The sequence below is a fragment of the Phalacrocorax carbo genome, chromosome Z, assembly GCF_963921805.1.
Source record: "Phalacrocorax carbo chromosome Z, bPhaCar2.1, whole genome shotgun sequence".
NCBI classification, from domain to species: Eukaryota; Metazoa; Chordata; class Aves; order Suliformes; family Phalacrocoracidae; genus Phalacrocorax; species Phalacrocorax carbo.
In genome coordinates, this window is record NC_087548.1 from 40,452,060 (window position 1) to 40,471,842 (window position 19,783).

The 19,783-nt window shown below is 39.1% G+C and overlaps 1 protein-coding gene across 1 annotated transcript in view; it reads left to right on the forward strand.

Annotated features, from left to right (window-relative positions):
- Positions 1-19,783, forward strand: part of TRPM3 (transient receptor potential cation channel subfamily M member 3) — a 154,160-nt gene that overhangs the window by 122,377 nt on the left and 12,000 nt on the right. The window contains exons 18-22 of the mRNA XM_064438346.1: positions 248-499; positions 5,547-5,721; positions 14,498-14,648; positions 15,203-15,402; positions 16,575-16,707. Coding sequence (XP_064294416.1) covers positions 248-499; positions 5,547-5,721; positions 14,498-14,648; positions 15,203-15,402; positions 16,575-16,707 — 911 coding nt within the window. The remainder of the gene's footprint in view (positions 1-247; positions 500-5,546; positions 5,722-14,497; positions 14,649-15,202; positions 15,403-16,574; positions 16,708-19,783) is intronic.

Below are 19,783 nucleotides of genomic sequence, written 5' to 3' on the forward strand. Positions count from 1 at the left end.
TTCATGGGGATTTTAGAGCAAGTGAGGTTTTCATCCTTTTAAGCATCTTGCTCATAGATACAGGCTAAGAATGGTTGAAATGGAAAATTTCTCAAAAAAAATCAGAAACTACATGCAATATTTCTATGATAGGAGTCTATTAGCTTTGCTTTTGGCCTCTGTGGCATATATCTGTTCACTATAGATTTCTTCAAGCTTAAATTAAGAAAGCTCAGCTCCCTTCCTCTCCATGTCCTCTGTCCTTCAGATATTGATGTCAGAGCCTGGGAAGCTGTTACAGAAAGTAAAAGTTTGGCTCCAGGAGTACTGGAATGTTACTGATCTCATAGCTATCCTCCTGTTCTCCGTTGGGATGGTACTCCGCCTGCAAGATCTGCCACTCCGGAGCGATGGCCGAGTGATATACTGTGTTAACATCATTTACTGGTATATACGGTTGTTAGACATCTTCGGAGTAAACAAGTATTTGGGACCATATGTTATGATGATTGGGAAAATGGTAAGAGAATTTGGTGTACTCCTGTGCTTTACCAGCATGTTCTTGACTCAATGTCTTTGGCCAATGACATCAATGCAGATTTAGCTGTATTTTTTTTTACACATTAACATTTTCATATAAGCTAGAAATCAGTGCCTTATTGAATCAAAACCTCAGTGTAGACCCCCAGAATTGAGGACTAGACTGTCCCTGTTATGTTAGGTGATATATTGCTTGTCTTTCTCTGAGATCTCTCTTCAACAGCAAAGCCACCCATCCCACACTTCTGTGCCTCATTTGCAGAAATTTCAAGGATGCTAATTCTCAACTAGTTGTAATGGAGGGTGGTTTCTTAAGGTAATACAAAATTGTTTGGTACCTCAAGACTCTCAAAGAAAGTGTTTTGCAATAGGCATGGTATGTTCAAAACTATCATGGTTATGATTAAGACTGTGACCTTTCTGTAATTTGCTCCGTATCCATTTGTTCTTCCATCTTTCCTGTTCAGGTGTGTCCTTGTGAGATTAGAAATCCATTTACATAACTGCAGCCTCTGTCCCCTGGCCACATCGCGTATACACAACATGGCAGAAATATGAATAGTTTATTGTACTAGTAGATGTGTACAGGAGGAACCCAGAGGTGTTTGCTGCCAGATGTATAAATTTGACTTTGGGCTTTTTCTTTTTACTTTTCAATAGAAATGTTGCATTAAAGCAGCATTTTGCTCATGAGTTAAAGAAAATAGCCGAGTTTACACATGCACATGTCCCTGATATTCAAGTACCTACACATGTAGCTAATATACACAGTCATGCTTCATATGCAGTTATCCAGCCTTTGTTGTGTTAATCATGGCTGCTTCAAGCATTTTCAAGATTTTTTTTTTTATTTTAAAACCCTTGAAGTTGGCATTCAGTAAAAAAAGTAAACTGAATATTGACCTTTCTAAATGCAAATATTACTGCTGTCTGATTGCTATGTGGACAATAATCAGCAAGTCCAAATAGGCTGTCTGCTGTGTTTGCCTTATCATGGTGCTTAAAGAAAAGACCCAGCCACACTCCTTCCTCACTGTCATAGGAAAAGGGGACAGACATAAATGAATGCATGGACTACAATCCCTTCTTGATACTACATTAGTCACAACAAGCTCCATGATTCTAAGCAGGTATAAAACTGAAGTGCAAAATATATGTCCAGTTAGGCTCCCTACCCAATAGGTGACCAGAGAACCATTGTCTTATCCCTTCAATTTACCAGTTTTCAACTCCAAACCCACAGTGCTGGGTTTGACAAAGGAAGAACAGCTTAGTGGGGGAAAAAAAAAGAAGAGAGATAGAGGGAGAACACAAAAGAAAGTGGCTCTTGAATCATAATGTCCTGCAAACAGGATTTTGAAGTGTGCTACCTTCATTCAAGGAAGCAAATAGGATGTTGATGGGAGGGATTTTGCAGAGCTCCAGAGTACAGAGAAGAAAACACTGAACAGTTGTTGCTGGAGGCTACTGTAAGAGGGCAGCAGGATAAAGATAAAGGACCAAAGACTAAAGGGAAAATGCTTCATTATCATCTGTTTCTTTCCTGTCCCACCTGGACTAAGTCCCTCCATCATGGGATCTGGTGGTCAATTGGGCTTACACAGTACACAGTGTATAAAACTCCTAACAGCTACCCTCCTACTCTGTTGTATTTTTCACAGGTGCCATGCACAAAAAGCTTCAGAGCTGTGGTGCTGTCAGAGGCAGTCTGAAAACCAGTTCAATAATGAACAGATTGGCCATGAATAACAAACTTCTAATAGTCACTGTTATGGATGGCTGATTGGAGCCCAGCTTCACCAACAGTACAAACAGTGGTTTATTTTTCTCCGGGGGTCAACATACAAAGGAAGTAGTTGAAATCAGTAAAATCATATAATTTCCATTCCTTTGTCATCCTTGCATGTGTACAACAAATCAAGCCTCAGTCCACTTCCTGTGGAAAACAAATGCAGGAGAATCACTAGCATCTGTAGGCTCAGCACCCACTCAGAGGGTGTTGAATTTAGGTACCAGAGTACTCCGAAGGTGTGGGCAACTGTCTTAAGGAGGGAAGTTCTTTTATTTTGTGCCTTCCTGTTATTTGATTTTCATACCTCAGCCAACTTTCCACATACTCAGCAACTCTGACACATCCACCTTGCCTGCACATACAATGCCCAACTGGTTTGAGTTGCACAAATTTGCTGCTTGCATCTGTTTTCTGGCCAACTTATTCCCCTGTGTAATGGCCAGCCCATTTATATCATGCACAGATTTTCCTGGGAGTTGCACGTGCTTGCTCCAGGTTGCAATGGGCTCCCTTGTGTATTTCTGTTTAAATCACATGTCCATGTCCATTTACCTCCTTGGGTTCTGTCTTTTCCATTTCATGGTCCTGCAAGTACCATTCAGTACTGTGGAGGACATTAAGCTGGTTATACATGTTTCTACAGAGGAAACCCATGACAGCTATTGAGTTCCTCAACAGAACGTATTTTATTCATGAGCTTTTACCCCGAGCTTCTATTGTGAGTATGTTTTAGGCTCAGGAAGAAAAAGAGCTCTCTTTCCATCTTTCCAGTGTTAAGGAACTTTCTGTTCACCTGTCTTTACATTGTATCCAACAAAATAGCTATAACAGGTTTTACTTATGGGCACTGTGAACAAATATGCAAGTGAAATTAAGCAAGGGGCAGGAATGAGCTTGAGCAGTTTAAAAGCAATGGGCAAAAGCAAAGGTGAAGGTAGGAGGAGGAAGCTGAGTGGACAAGATTATTATTATTATCTGCTAATTTCAGTAAAAGAATATGCTTGTTGTAATGTGCTTTTCTGATCTCTGCATAGTGATAGATTTACTCCCCTTTTATTTGGGGATGAAATGAAATCTCTGTGGCATGTCAACAGTCAGAGGTATATCTGTTCCCTTATTGTGTGGGAATGTGTACGTTTTCTTAGATTCTCTACAAACAAAAAAGTGTAAAGGGACCCAGCTTGTTTATAAAACTGCACCAACAGTTCCTCATTTTATCACTTTTTTAAAATAAGTAACTAATGAGTTCTTCAGAATTATTGAAATAGCCATTGCCTTGTTAAAATAGTGAATGTAATTTGACCCCACAGGTGAAAAGGCCTGCCTGATACAATGCCCATTAGATTCAGTAGAAACTCACCCATCTATTTCAGACAAGCTACTGAGGTTTTAGAAAGATACCCAACTGAAAGAGGGTAAAGGTAATACGCAGCTCGAATAGCAACTAGCACTGAAAAATTTATTTCTTGCAACATGAGGAAACACCTGCATGATTCCTGATGAAAAACACTCAAAGCATTTAAGAAATTGTCTTAAATTGCCACTAAATAGTCATTATGGTTTTTTGCTTGCATGACATTTTAAAATAGGTATTATATTACATCATATCATGTTATATATTTCTACCTGAAACAAAGTTTCGTCAGAGAAGAAAGGAGGAACCAAATTCCTTCCCTAAAAGCAGTAAGAACTAAATGTAATTACACAGCTTTTCCATTTCAGGATTCTGTCTGAGGTACAATGATGTGGAATTCCTCTTCAATCAGGGTTTCTTGAGAGATTATGCTCTGAATAACATAAGAATGTTGGTGATTTACTTGTCTGGTTTTTAAATTCTTTAAGGCATTTATTTACCTCTCTCATGTCCCCAAGGGTATTTTTCTTTCTTTCCTGCATTTTTTGTGGACCTCAAGACTTTTGTTTTCCCCTGCTTTTTTTTTAACATGTCCCCAGTTCCTTCTTTCCTTTCTACCAGAGCCCTGCCCTACACATGTCTTTCTTCTATAGCCTCTCTCTCAGTAAATACGAGAATATCCTTTTCTGTTTACTCCATTGTATCCCTTTCTTTTCTTCGTTACTTTCCCCGTGTTGCTTTGACCTCAGGTCTCTCTCCTTGTGCTTTAAACTGAAGAACCCCCTCAGTAGTGCGAGATACATGCTACAAAAGTCCCCTTTCAACCAGCTCTTGTCATGAGTAACCCTGCTCTTGAGCTGCAGCGGGTCCCCCATGGAGCAATAATGCCACTGAAGTGCGGTTAGTTGCACACCTGCCTTGTAAGGAAGGCAGAATGCAGCTGAGCCAGAAAACGCAGACACCCAAGGGATTAAAACTCATAAAGTTTAGAAGAGTTTTGGGTTGCATTTTGATCAGAGGCAAAAGCTACATCCAAAGCTGTGAATAACAGCTCTGTTGTAACAAGCCTTTTAACTGAAGACCTATAAGTAAAGACCTATAAGTAAAGGTTATGGGTCTGTAGGCCTTCTAACTAAAGGCCTGTAACTAGAAGTTTTAAAGGGATCTTACCAGGGACCTTACAGGACTTCCATTTTTTCACATTCATTTTGGGTTATAAAGCATCTCTGCTGTACCTGCTTGATGCCCATTGCTCTGCTCTCCGGAGGGTCTTTTATAGCACAGCTCCTCTTCTAAACTTCAGTCACTATTCAGCACCTCCTAGGTTTGCTGTCCCACTTTTTCCTGGGAACATTTTGAATGGGTAGGCACTGTTTGCAAGCACCAATTAAACTTCTGCATATGCTAATGAGGCCTTCAACAATGGAGAAGAATAGAGTTGAGTGTCTGTGTTACCTGCATTTATTTTTTTTTAAATATGGCCTTTGTCAGACTCCCCCACCAAGCTGATTTCTAGTCCAGCCAGTGTCACAGCTTTCCTTTCTCACTGGTTACCACCATGGTGTCCCTCATGTTGCAGTAGCAGGCTGTTCTGCCACCCGTTACCTTGTATTTTCAAGCCTATTCATAGCACTTAAATTGCTATTAAAAGAAACACTGGGTAAAACCAAGGACACAATAATACCAATTCACTTCTTTGAAAATGAAATTTGTTATGTGTAAAATTGAGAATGGCTTTTCAGAATTTGTTTTTGAAAATTCTGTTTCTAAGATTTACAAACTTTTTTTGCATCATATTATAATAGGAATAAGGACAAATAAGTGCCTCTAATTCTTTTCCCTTCTCTCTCTTTCTCTTTCTTTTCCTGTCATTACATTCAGATGATAGACATGATGTACTTTGTCATCATCATGTTGGTGGTTCTGATGAGCTTTGGTGTTGCAAGACAGGCTATTCTCTTCCCCAATGAGGAGCCTTCGTGGAAGCTGGCGAAAAACATTTTTTACATGCCTTATTGGATGATCTATGGGGAAGTGTTTGCAGACCAGATAGACCGTAAGCAAGTTTATGATTCTCATACTCCAAAGTCAGGTATCCAACTTTGATCAAATGATGTCCTGTTATATAGTGTGTGTGTGCTCAATAAATGGCTCAGGATAGAGGAACTCCATCACAGAGAATGTTCACAAAAATATTTTTTCAACTAATATCAGGGCATGAGTTTCAGAACATGCTTCTGGCATCACTTCACAATTATTAGACCAGAAATCTCTAATGATAAATTATCTTGCATATAAAGAATGTTTTAAATGGTTCCTTTTTACCTATTGGGTGACAGGGATACTCTCCCAGGTATCCACCATGGGTTTGTTGGTATACCTAGGACATGAAAAGTCACTTCTTTTTTTCTCTCATTCATTAGTTTGATTTTAGACCTAAATACTTTTTACCTAACTTTTTTACCTAACTCAGCATCAAGTCTAATAATGCTGGGTTAGACCTTTAGCTCCTGCACTTCATAAGGATCTAATCCAATGTCTTGTCTTTTCTCTGTTACTTACTCACTGCCACCACCTTTATGCTAAACCATGTGATGCAATTCTTTGGGGACAGTAGATCCATTATTAGAATTTTGCTTTATTTATTTATTGGAAAGCAAGACTGTGCTTACGTCCGTGCAAACAGAACAAAAGCCGATATTTCCTATACTATCTCCTCAGGATTCATTTGGCTGGTGATCAGGAAAATGAGAGTTTTCTATTTAAATTAAACCTCCTGGTGCCACCCAGCACATTATGCCAAAGGAGAAGGGTGGTCATGAGAAATGATGCAGTAGATGAACAAACTAAGAATCACAAGTAATGTATCTTTAGCAAACACTGACATGCAAACAATGTTCATCATTCCTACTTAAATATGTGTAAGTCTTGGCAACATTTAGAAGTGTCTTTTCCAGTGACAGATGGCATCCACTAGAGCTCTGTTTAGGATATTCCTTTTTATCCTATGCACCACCTTAAGAAAGGGCAGTGTTTTCATAATTTATCTTCTGCTTGTTCAGTATTGTCCAAGTTTGAACAGAAAAAAGGTGCTGATTTTTCCTGAGCTGGTTAAGGTAATAAATGTATCTGTATCACCAATAATTCCCCCAACTTAGTGGAGTTTCAGATGGACAGATGTATACATATCACATGGCAGGTATTTCAGCAGTTCCATGTTGACTTCTTCTTCCTGGTTAGCACAGAATCATTACTGTGGATACAGATGAGACCTCTTTTTTATGTTTACTTCCCCACTTTGTTTTCAGAGGCAGCATGGCATGCAAATACCTAAAATCACAACGCTCTCACTGAGTTTAGTTTTCTACCCGATCCCCTCATTTTTATCCTTTTTCCTTTTCTTTTCTTTTTAAAAATTCATTTCATTCCAAAGCTGTAATAGCTGGGGGTATAAAACCTCATCTTGCTTTAAAAGCATAATAGCGGGGTAACGGTTTATCCCACTGAACTATGACTTCCTTCCACAAGCAGAATTCTGTCTGTCCCTCTACAAGTGGCCATTTATTGATGTTGTACTAAGTAACTACCGTAGTGCAACAAACATGGCAATAGGCTGAATAAAAAGTTATATGTATTTTTTTGAATGAAGTGCTGATTATAGTTCAGAACCCCAAAACCTGAGAAACAAAAGTGACTCTGAATGAAGCATGTTTTTTAAGTATAAAAAGAGGGTGGCAGGCTCCATATCCTTGCATGAGGATTTAGGGGTAGTCTTGTGTGTTATTCAGATGCCCAGCATTTAAACCTTGCAAAAAGATGCAGCATCATTACTTCTGAGGCTTAGGGAAAGCAAAATTCATGATGTTTTCAACTCCAGCTATAAGTGTAGACATGTTGTTGTTCTGTTTGTGTCAATTAAACTAGGAGTTGTGGCAAAAGTGGTGATGCCAAAATGAAAAGGAGCACCTAGTTCCTCCTTCCTGAGAGACAGATGATGCAGGGAATTAGAATCTGCCACTCTTTCAGCACAAAATATGTGCAATATGTCTGTCTGAGGCTCAGTTGTCTCAAAACTGTTATCTCTGGAATAGACTGGGAGCATGAGCAAATGGTTGGTGATGTTATACTGTCAAAATTACCTGATTGGCACCCAAAAGATTTTACTAATATACTTACATTTTTTCACTAATCGGAAATTTGTTATTATATGTATTTTCCAAGTTGTTCTAAGCTAAATCAGCCACGGTATTCATGTTAGAGTACTACAGTGTTTGTACTTTCTCAAACAAGATAAACATGTTCTAGAATTGTTACGCTACATCTAAACTGCAAATGAACTTTATAGCTCGGAGCAGATATTTTTTATTATGATTATTTTAGTAAACCAAAAGGATTTCTTTGTGGTTTTCTTTATATTTTGGTGTTTAATATTTCAAAATTATATGCAAGTTTGGAATTCATCAAAAGTGAAGATCTTGGAAGGACATACAGATTTGAGCCACGCTCCAGGAGATTATCCTAGTGTCTGAGAAACGTACAAAAAAAGTATGCTACTCCTAAATTTATAATGTACTTTTCTTTTTTTTTTTTCATTTCCTGCTGATTTGTGAAGCATGACATTAAGGCTGACCAGATGCAATGTCTGGATCCATCTCATCAGCCTGCAGCCTGTCCATCCAGTGGGTTTACTCTGATTTTTATCTCAACACACTGCACTGTTAAAACACTAGCAAAATGCCTCGCTCAAAAATAATGCATGACATATACATTTACATTTTTATCCATAATTTCTGTATTAATTTCATTTTTTAAATACGTATGTTCACTGGAGTGTGCGTTAGTTTCCTGTTGCATTGCAATCTCATCTTCAACTCACAAGTGGGAGCAAAATTATATCCTCACTTCTGGGAGTATGAATACACTATTCAGTGGTGTCATTTCTAATCAGTAATGTACATAAATACTCCATTCCTACAAATTCCTGACTATCAACCAATTTTAAAGGAAAAAAAAAAAAGGAAAAAAAAAAAAAAAGGAAGCAGAGTATATCTTTTAGAACCGTGTTCAAATTTTCAGGTAAATTCAACAAAAAGAGCAAAACCAGTCTCAAAGTAGCTCCTTTCAGACTGACCATCACAGCTCATCACAGCTGTGTTAGATGGGAGAGGAAGGGGGATCCAGGTCAGGGAACCAGTGATGGTATATGTGACTGTCTCGCTTTGAGGCTGCCTTTCCTAATCCAGCTGAGACTTGTGCTGCCCAATGGGATCCACGGGGCAGCAGCCAGCTGCTCAGCTGCTTTAGTGAATGTCTATCTGGAAGGAAATCCATAAACGCTGTAAAATCTCTCCCTCAGTTCACCTCACTCACTTTGGCACTATTGCTGGCAATTTTAGCCAAAAAATTCACAACATAGGTGTCACATGCGAAGAATTTTGTTTTCACCTTACCAAGCTATCTACCCCTCCAGAATACTATGGATATGGAAGTATATAAGACATACTGAAGAGGAAAGGTTTATTCAGGGAATGAGTTTGCTCAGTAAAAAATGTAGATAGATAGCATAAATGGCTTGAGAAGTGACAGTCACCTGTAGCAAATCAGCAGCAGATGCCACATTTTCCCTTTTTCAGAAGGCAAAGCAACTGAGAGTGCTGTTAGCCAGCATGGGTTTAGGTTTTTTGGTTTGGGCTGTTTTTCAGATTTTCTTGATGTCTCACATGTCAGATTTGCATCTGGATTCTCCTTCCAGCTGACAGTATTTTGAGTGTCATCTGAAATCTGAAGATGAGTCTGAGTTGCATTTGTTCCCTGTGCCTACTCCCTTATTGGAAAAACCTACATAGTTTACAAGAAAAAGATGGGGCCTCCTTCTCTTTCACTCGTATTGGAAGAATGCCAAGTAATGAGTGTGCAGTTGTTTCAGAAGATGAGAGATGATTATACACAGGTTTTAATGATCCAGTGAACTTCAGAGGAAAATATAATTGCTACAAAAGGCTTTTAAAAATTCTTTACATCTCTTAGTCTGCTAGATTTATTTTTTTAAAGTTCTTTAAGGCTTCTTAGCATAAATGACAATTTTATATTAAATTCTACATGCTCCTAGAGGTTCCATGCTTTTCATGTCTCTGTAGAAGCTTCCTGTAAGGGCTGTCATTTCCGTGGTTCATTCTGGAATTGGAACAAACAGAGCAGCTTTGCAGAAAACAGAATAAATCACACCTGTGCACTTTTTTTTTTACCTTTTTTTTATTATCTGTATTGCAGCTCCGCAGCACAGGTAATATTTTTAGCATTTTTAGATAAAGGCAAAAGATAATATCAGTGCACAGCCTACCTACCATTTTGAAAGTCTCTCTGGCCTGAGTTGCAGGATTATTCCCCTTCCTAGCACTCCTCTGAGGTTATATTTTGGGTTCCATCTGGGTGGATATTTTTAATGTGGTGGGGAGGAAGAGAGAGAAAAAACTAAAGAGAACAAGAAAAATACAGGGATTTACTATAAATTATTGTTAAAATACCAGCAGATCGGAGAGAAACTTCAAAGTCATCTTTTAATGTGGCTGAGGGCAAGAAGCAACATGTAAGGTCATAATGCTGTAGTTAAAGCAACTTTTTTGAAGTAATGAGACACTGTTCAATTCCCTGGATATTTCTGCTGATGAACAGAGCAATGGTGTGAGAGTCAGAGTTCAAGGAGTTTGGTATTTTTATTGTCAGTGAAGAAGTGGACAGCCCTAGGCAGCTCACTTAGCCTTTTTTCAATATTTACCAGCCTTGCAAGCTGGTAAGGTTGCTTAGACATTTGATTAAAAACTTTTAAAATGCTCTCACATCTTTTGGTTTCAGTGTAGGTCAAAATTGGAAGGTGCCTGTATACTCATAAACAGGGTGATGAAAGTGCATTTAAAATGTCCAGACTTTAATAAAATAAAAAAGAAGTGTTGGTTTTTCAGTTAATACACACATATTGGTTTCCGTATTCTTTAGAATTGTGAACCTACGAACCCATTCCACAGTTTCTTGTGATTTCAAACAAATCAAATTTTATTGTAAAAGTGGTACCCTTTTTGACATGAGAATTTTTCATTAAAGGCAAAAACCTATTTGGTAACAAAGCTGTTAAATTATGCACTTTCCTCTCTCTGTTTTTTTCCCACAACCGCCTTGGAAGGATGCAGCTGTGGGAAGACTCATAATGCATAAATTTGCAAGCATTGTTTCAAAGCCCTCCACCCAATACACAGTAAAAAAGAGCAGTGCCCATGTCATGACAGTAATTATAGCAGGGAAACAAATCCTTCCTGAGCTCTGCCACCACTTTAGGCCTGAAACACACAGAGGCATGGGTTACTGCTGTTTGCTTTGCAACTATTTGCTGGCCAGGAAAGAGGAAGGGTTAGGTATGTAGCAGGAAAGGCCCATACAGGAAACTGTAAATAGGATCCAAGAAGGAAAAATAAGCATAGGAGAAGATTGTGAAAGAGGAAACAAGAAATGCAAAAAACATGTACATCCACAGATGTCAGGATGCAATATTTGAAACCTGAGTGAAGTTAATGCATGCAATTGTATCTAAAACTCCAGCCATTTATTATTTTCTAAAGCCTGAGTTCAGGACTTAATGTCTGACCTTTATCCAATGGCCTGTAGGTATCATACTGACTGGGTTTTTCAGTTACCTGGAACAGGCATACAGTTAGGCTAACAGAATTTGCTTCAGCAAAACATTTCACTAGAATTAAGTACTCTATTTTTTGTTAGAGCAAGGCAGTAATGTAAAAAGATGAGTATGTTTTCATACATGTTAAAATTGTGCTTTGAAAAAGTTTGTTATCACAATATGTTACTGCACATACTATAAAATTACTGCATTTCTCCAAACATAATTAAAATGGTCAAACCATGTTATACATGAAAGGCAGGTGTGGATCCCTCAGGGACGAGGCATTGCACTCAGTAGTGAAAGCTTTGGCTTTATGGAAAGCATTACCACGGTGGGAGCCCCAGAACACAAACACTAGTCAAATGGGGACCCAATGCAGTGGAGCCCTGCTCGGGAGCGAAGCTCAAAGGGAAAGTACTGCAGGGGTGGATAATAAAACTTGCACCGATTAACATATCGTGCATATGCAATGTCCTGTATTGCTCACCAGCAAACTTGATTGTATAATACAGGTGCTGTTGTCTGAATTCTGAGATCTGCAGCTGGCTGTGACATTGGTGCCCGTGCAGGGATATGTGCAGATGGAGGGGAAGTGAACTACACCGCTTTACCATAACAGGAGGCAAAACATGCTTGGGACTCTACATGCTCAGATGGGGGAGGTGAACTCTCCTAGGTTACAGTAACAAAGTCTTCTCAAACCCTACAAAGAGAGTTCTAATTTCTTAAATGTAGACAATTATCTTGATTATTTAAAAAGAATATTGCTACTTTTAGTCTCCTGCCAGAGTCCTCTGTCCTTCTTCACAGAGCGAGAAATTTCTGTTTGTGCTTTCCTGGGAGTAATTATATTAAACAAACAGTTTATTTAACAGTGGAAAAAATCCTTTAAAATTAATGTTAAAGTTTGAAGATGGAAGATGATGTTCAGTGATGTGCAGTGGAACACAGGCTTCTGCATTTTGGACACACATCACACATTTTCTCATGCAGCTGAAGATATGAAGATTAAGTGGTGGCTTAGTTCTCCTTCTAGACAAGCTGAACATCTGTGCACGTACAGGATAGACTATGGGAACTTGTCTTTGTAGGAAGTACAATTTGGCCATCACTGCATGGCATAAACCAACAGGGATGCAATAATGGTGTTCTAAATACTCTGTTGTAATTGTCAAAGCAGATTTCTTTTTAAGATTAAATTTTCTTTTTTAATAGAAAAAATGCGGTAATAGTATTCTAACCAGACTTAGCTGAGTTTTTTCTCTTATTGATTTAAGGTTTAAAATATGCTTTTCACCAATTTCTCTGATTGCTACGAAAATATTATTTCTTCTATTCTTCAGCACACAAAAGGACCATAGGTTTCATCAACTGATAGAGTGATTGTTCTGTTACTGGTGAAATCATGGTGGGTTTCGGTGCTGTATTGTGTTGGACTTTATAGCTCTGAATCAACATGTGAGCAAGTTAGCGTTTCCACACAAGCAGAAATATAAGTCTCACACTGAGTGCTGATACCAAGAGGTATTGAATGTCCCAGTTTCTGCTGGGTGAAGGCCGAGTGCACATAGCCCTGCACCCACAGCAGCTCACAGGTGGCATTTTGAATGTCTAAATGGAACCACTACTAGGAGCAGTGCAGGAAGCATGAAATCAGCACTAACTTAAGACAATCTGCAAGGTGATGCTTTCTGAGAAATAAAGAATTGCGTGCTCTCAGCCTGTTCCAGTAATAAAATGTATTTTTGTAAGTAGGAAGGACTAGTGAAACCGTGTGTCCAGAGAGAACAGAGATGCTTGTAAAAGTAGTATTGCTTGTATTTGGCTTTTTCATTTCTTTTTCTATGAGTTGAATATTTTGGGAGAGCTCTTGTTTGAATCTGATGCATCATGTATTCTTCTGTCCCATATGGCTGTAATATTTCTAAATGTAATAACTAACAGCTATATGTAGTACCCAAATCACACATATCATATGATTGCCAGTACAGACACCCACAGCTGAATCCCATGCTCTGTGAACCAAGTTCAGAAGGACCTTTTTGAGAAGTAAAAATTGGTATTGGAAATCATGGATTTGGTGACAAAGGGTGGAATTTTACAAAACATATGGCATTGGCAAACTTTGTTGTCCATGAAGTCAGTGGGAAACGCTCATTGATATCAGCAGGAACTGAGCCAGTGCTGAGCACTTCAAAAATTCCTCATTTAAACCTCTTTTTGGTGGGAACGATGGGAAGCTAGCTGTAGTGCTGCACAAAATTTACTGAGATGGTTTGTATATGTAAGTCTTCAATTATTATCTTGAAGAGCTGATTACAGATGTACTAAGGACCACTAGGATGAGGCTAAAAAGACATAAACTGAACATATGGTTGCAGCTGCAGATCACTCACCACAGCACATGAAGGCATGTAAAAAAATAAGCAAGTAAAACTATTTCACAATGTTTTCTCTCCCCTTGCTTCAGTTCTACATTAATACTAGGAACGTTGTGGTTCCAAAGCATTTGGGGAAGAAACAGGTGACAACTCTCCTGCCTACATGTCCCTTTACCTGGTACAGTAAAGACTTGATAATCTCCCCCACTGTTTCTAGGCATGCAGTCAAAAGTCTTTAATAGCAGAGGATCATAATAAGTATGTCCCAGAGGGGCTTGGGGCAATGCAGTGTACAGCAATAAATGTCTACTCTTTCATTTACTCTCATGTAGTTCTTCTTCCTTATGCAATTTATCACATCCCTCTCAATCAATCACAAAAAGACCAACCTTTCACAAGTAAAAAAATAATACATAAGGTTTTTTTCCCAGGATTAAACAGTTTGATGATTTTATTTGCACAGCCACTAGTTACTAACAGAGTGCCATGATATTTTAGCTGTATGCAACCAGGAAGCTTAGTCCTTCGTGTCTCCTGCAATTTCTGAGGGGAATATCTTGATATTCATAGCAAATAGCACAATAACAAGAACTGCAGCCTGTAAAATCTGTGACAGCAAATGCAAGCTTCTGGGGAGGGGGGGTAGAGCATCAATGACACTGTTATTTGGAAGGTATTGCTTTGGCAGGCAGGCCTTTATAAATACTTAAATATTTCTGTAAAAAGCACTGAAAAAATAAGACTCATTCCCATTTTGCATCTTTTTGCATTTTTGTTCCCAGCTCCTTGTGGTCAAAATGAAACCAGAGAAGATGGCAAAATAATCCAGCTACCTCCCTGCAAGACAGGAGCATGGATCGTTCCTGCCATCATGGCCTGTTACCTCTTGGTTGCAAACATCCTTTTGGTGAACCTCCTCATTGCTGTTTTCAAGTGAGTGACACATTGCAAAGCATGGAGTTGCGGGGAATGGACATTATTCACAGCCTAAGAAGGCTGCTAAGCTGAAGATTTTGGCTGAGACGGATTGTCAGAGGATGTGAGGGTGAGAGGGAAAGAGGCAGTATCTTGTCTCTAGGGAATGAGGGAAATGCCAAGTTCTTCACATTGTGTCGTTTCCATGCACAGACACTCAGTTGGAATCGGGGCAGAGAAGCCAAAAAATTGAAAGTTCAGTTATGGCATCATTTATTCCTAATACGGAAAACAAGAATAAAAATACTTTCCTGTCTCGTTGGGTTGTTGTAAGACTCAGTGGTTGTACAGAGCAGATGTACACCCATAGTAAGATACTTTGAAATGGCTGATTGCCACTCTGCTGAAGCACAAACTTATTAATTTCTTTTGTTCTTCTTCCTCTTTTTGCAAAATGGAAACATTTGCCACTATTAGTGAAATGTCTCTAATTCAGGTGCTGTCATATCATCTTCAGCAAAGTACCCAAAACCATTTCAATCTGATGTTATTTTCCTTTTCTTGCCTTCTAGCAATACATTTTTTGAGGTCAAATCCATATCCAACCAAGTATGGAAGTTTCAAAGATATCAGCTAATCATGACATTTCATGAAAGACCTGTTCTCCCACCACCTCTGATCATTTTCAGCCATATGACTATGATATTCCAACACCTCTGCTGCAGATGGCGGAAGCATGAAAGCGACCCAGATGAGAGAGACTATGGATTAAGTAAGCCTTAGACAATTTACAGAGCAGGACTTTCCAATGCCCTTGGTAAAGTCTAGTGTTTGACATGAATGAAGGCTAAGTCCAACAGCTTGATAAACTTCCCAGCAGAGAACTACTTTTAACTGCAAAAGTCTTACCTGAATCAATTAGTTTTACCTCCATTGCCCAACCCTTAGTTCTCCTCAGAGTATTAATGAGGCTATGTTTTTTGGGGATTTTGGGGGGTTGTTACTTCAAAGCAAAGGGGTTTGTTTTGCTGTTGCTAGAGGTCTGTTATTGCTGGAATTCTTTTTACAGTACATTGCACTTCCAGAGTTCTCTTTTATTTCTGAAAATACAGGAAGATCATTCCTACTTTTGAGCAAACAGTACGTACTTCCCCAATATACTTTTTGTCTAGATAAGCTGAGAGATGGTGAGAAGTAATTATTTTGTAGACACGTGTTCTCTCCTTGACACTGACTCAAACTGGAGGAATAGTTTCTCCAGGCACTTTAATGTGGAATCCCATAAGCATTATGGAAAACATGTCAGATTATTTTGATAACACTTTCTCTCCTCTTCTCTATCTAGTTCTTCAAAGTAGAAGATCTCCAATGTATTTGCCAGAGGCAGGGAGCTAAGGAGCTTCCCAGCTTTAACCCATGCCGCAGCCCACTTCTCTATGAGGAGGGAGCTGGAGCCATGTGGTGGCACTGGAGATGCAAATGCAGCCAGACTACTCTCCTCCCACTCACATCACACTGTCTGCCACAGCCCTTGCTGCTGCCTGCAGATATCAGCTCTTGCCATGTCAAAGAGACCCTCTGTACTCTCAGACTCCTTTCCCAGCAGTCTGCTAATTTGATTATATTTATATTAGGTTACAGGTGGGCTCTGGCTCCCACTGCCTCTCCAGGACCTGACCAGCAGCTGTGTAGATCTCATGCAATCAAAACACATTCATGTTTGCTTAGCATTTGCCTGCTTAAGTGTTTCTGTCTCCAGAAAAATATATAATTGAAGGCATCAATTTGGTAATTAGCTGCATCTATCTGCATTCATACCAAAATGCCAGATAAATTCAAAGCCTCCTTTTGAAAGTTTAGTCCATGAATTCCAGAATAAGAAGAATGTAGTTAATCTCACATGTTAATCTTTGACAAATTCAGATTTTTCCATTGTTTCCACAGAACTTTTCATAACTGAGGATGAATTGAAAAAAGTCCATGATTTTGAAGAGCAGTGTATAGAAGAATATTTTAGAGAAAAGGATGACAGATTCAATTCCTCCAATGACGAAAGAATCCGTGTTACGTCAGAAAGGTAAGAGAAAGTTTGTTCTCTCATAAATTGATTGGGAAATGTGTTTCTGTTGCCATTCTCACCCTTCCTTTCTTTTTCTTGAAAAGGGGAACATTTGAGGTATTTTTTAATAAGTCATAACTAAAAAGTAAGGTGATAAAAGGTGGTGAATTTCCTTTCCGTTTTTTCTTTTTTGCTAAGCAAATGTTCCTCAAAGTTTTGAAAACATGAGTCTTTTAACCAGTTGTATTAGAACACAACTGACATAGTGAGAAACATAAATTACTCTTGCATTTCAGTTCTTAAAGCAGAACTTTAAGGCACAAGTGATCAGAACACAGTGGGAGAGTAAATGAGAGTTCCTCAGTGAAAACCTCGGCATTAGCACTGACCTGCTAGCCATTCAGATAAAGAGCGAGCCTTGTTTCAGGATGGCCTTGCTAGGTAAGCTAGTTTCATTGAGAGCAACAGGGCTCTTGCCATTAATTTAAAAAGAACTTGACAGTTCACCAACAGCAATGAAATGCACAGAGGACAACCGTAATACATTAATTTGGTGGAAGTTGCTAGTCTTCAAATTCATCAGTCCTAAAAATTCATAAATCTGTTCATCTGCTATGCTGCTTACATGCTTTCATCACACAGCAGCTGTGCAACAGAGTTAAATTTGAGGACAGCTTGTTGTTTGATTCATAGCACTGTTGCTAATAAATATTTTAGGGCAACATCCTCTCAGATATTCATAAAACTTATGAATGACTGAATACTCCATTCCCTGAATACTCCACTTTAACTTGAATAACAGAGGTCAGGTGAGTTGTCATTGTAATTGATTACAGAGTTATAACACTCTCCTCCTTATACATAACCTTCTAGCACTGCCCCTACTGCAGCTATGCCTAAAATATGCTTTTCTGTAGGCAAGGAAACATGCTTTTAATTTGGTTATGAAATAAATCTATCCCAGAGCAGGATTAGCAGATATAATAGCCTTTAATCTTCTGCATTACTGAAAACAGCATGCCTAAAACATGTATTTTAGGAAAGGATGTTAGAGAAGAAGTATGGTAAGGCATGGAATGGCTGAGTAATCCAGCTCTACTTGGTCTGGAAGAGACAAATGAGGACTGAAATTATAGAGATCTATATAATTATGAGTGCAAGGAGAGAGCAAGTAGCAATCAATTGTTAGCTCTCTCTCCCAGAACAAGATCTAGGGGAGCAACAGATTAATCTAGCAAGAGCCCAGGTTCAAAATAAACAAAAAAAAGGTGATTTTTTCATGCAGTAAGTAGTGGAACACAGCAAATTCTTGAAAAATGATGAGGTCTAAAAGACGTTGATGAAGTCAGCTAAAAGTCTACACAGGTTCAAACAGAGACTAGACAAGCTTATGGAAGAGAAAGCCAGTAAGGACTGCTAAATACATAGAGATCACATTGAGCCCATGAAGTTCCTGAGCAGAAAATGTTTACAGACTGGTCAATATAAAGCGGAAGAATTACACGTGCTTCAAAGTAAGATAGTGAGTCCAACTGAGTACTGTTCTTTTCTTGTGTTCTGATAGTCCAGTGGTCAGAGAACTAACCTGAAAATGGTAGATGGAGGTTCAAATCTCTGTTCGGGCATAGCTTTCCTTTTGGTAGCCAAGGGAAGAAGAGGTATGTTTAAAACCGCTGTAAATAAGAAATAATCCAGCTGGAACCTCCCATACATTAGGCAAGTGCTCTAGGTCCTTGAAAATTAACACATAACAGTCTGACATTGCATTCTGTGCTGGCCCTGTTTTATAGGAAAAGAGCTTTTTCCTCTATTTTAAATGAACAGCTTAAACCTCATTCCAGAAGAGAGTTCGTGATTTTGAATCCTAAATGACGACAAGCACCTAAGCCCCACAGAGAAATAGTTCTTTAAAAATCCATTTACCTTAGCCAGTAGTATAATGTGGAAACCAGCATGCCCCAGCTCTGTAAGCAACACCACGGTGAACAGAGGCCCTTCCTGGACCCAAGTACACTACTAGGACTTGCAGCAATGAAATCCCAGGTGAATGCAGTTCTCATCTCATAATAGCTCTCTTCTCTCCTTGCCAAACCAACTGCAATGCTCTACCACACAAAACAAGTGCAAATACTTCAAAGATCTGAGGAACATTTTAAAGACGTATGAGGAATCAGGGCTATCTAAGTATCTTATATAACACACATTTAAAAAACTGGATGCACAGGTCTGTCATTTTGCCTGCAGTTATGGCCAGGGAAGTACCCCTTGAAGTTTTCTTAATCTAAAACCCTAAAATTTCTTTTTTCTAACCAGGGGAACATTCAAATATTTAAAATCCAGATTTTGACTTTATAGTTTCTATATAGAGATGTCTTTGTAAATGTAAAGATGTAAAGCAAAGAAAACAGAGAAGATACAATCTACAGTTTCTCTTCCAATGTCCAGTCATTGGCCTGTAGTAGTAGACCAAGCACGATACCTATAGCCATGAGATATCAGCTTAATCATCTGTCCAATGAACTCAGCTTTGCATGGTGTAAAAACCATGTAAACCAGAAAGTGCTGCAAATGTGAGTGAAGTTCCACCTGAAGACCTTACATTTTCAGGAAGCTGAGGATGGAAGAAGGAAGGGCTGGGAACAACCCTTGTGTGAATTACCTGCACCTGGACCACTCATTGCCATCCCTCTCCTCCACACATCTGTGATATGCTCACCTCTTGCTTGAGCAGCTCCTACTTGCAGCTGGATTTATCAGAGTGCCCCACGTCCTGCTTAGAGGAAGAACAGCTGCAAACCATACCTATGGTTCCAGTATGCCTGGAAGAGGGAGTAGGGGGCTAGCACTGGAAGGAAAACAGGAGACGGGTGAAGAGTCTTGCTCTGAGGCTTAGCCCAGGTGGGTCCCTGAGGCAGGTTAGGAGCTCTGGAAAACAAAAGGATCCTGTTTCTTGCTGCATTGATGTGGGTCTAAATGAATGCTTTCAGCTAAGCCGTCAGTGGCTGTGCTGGGTCAGGACCACAGTATCTTGTCTGACTCAGCTACAACAAGCAGTTCATACTCTCACCTTGGAATAGCCCACCTGTGGGGCCTG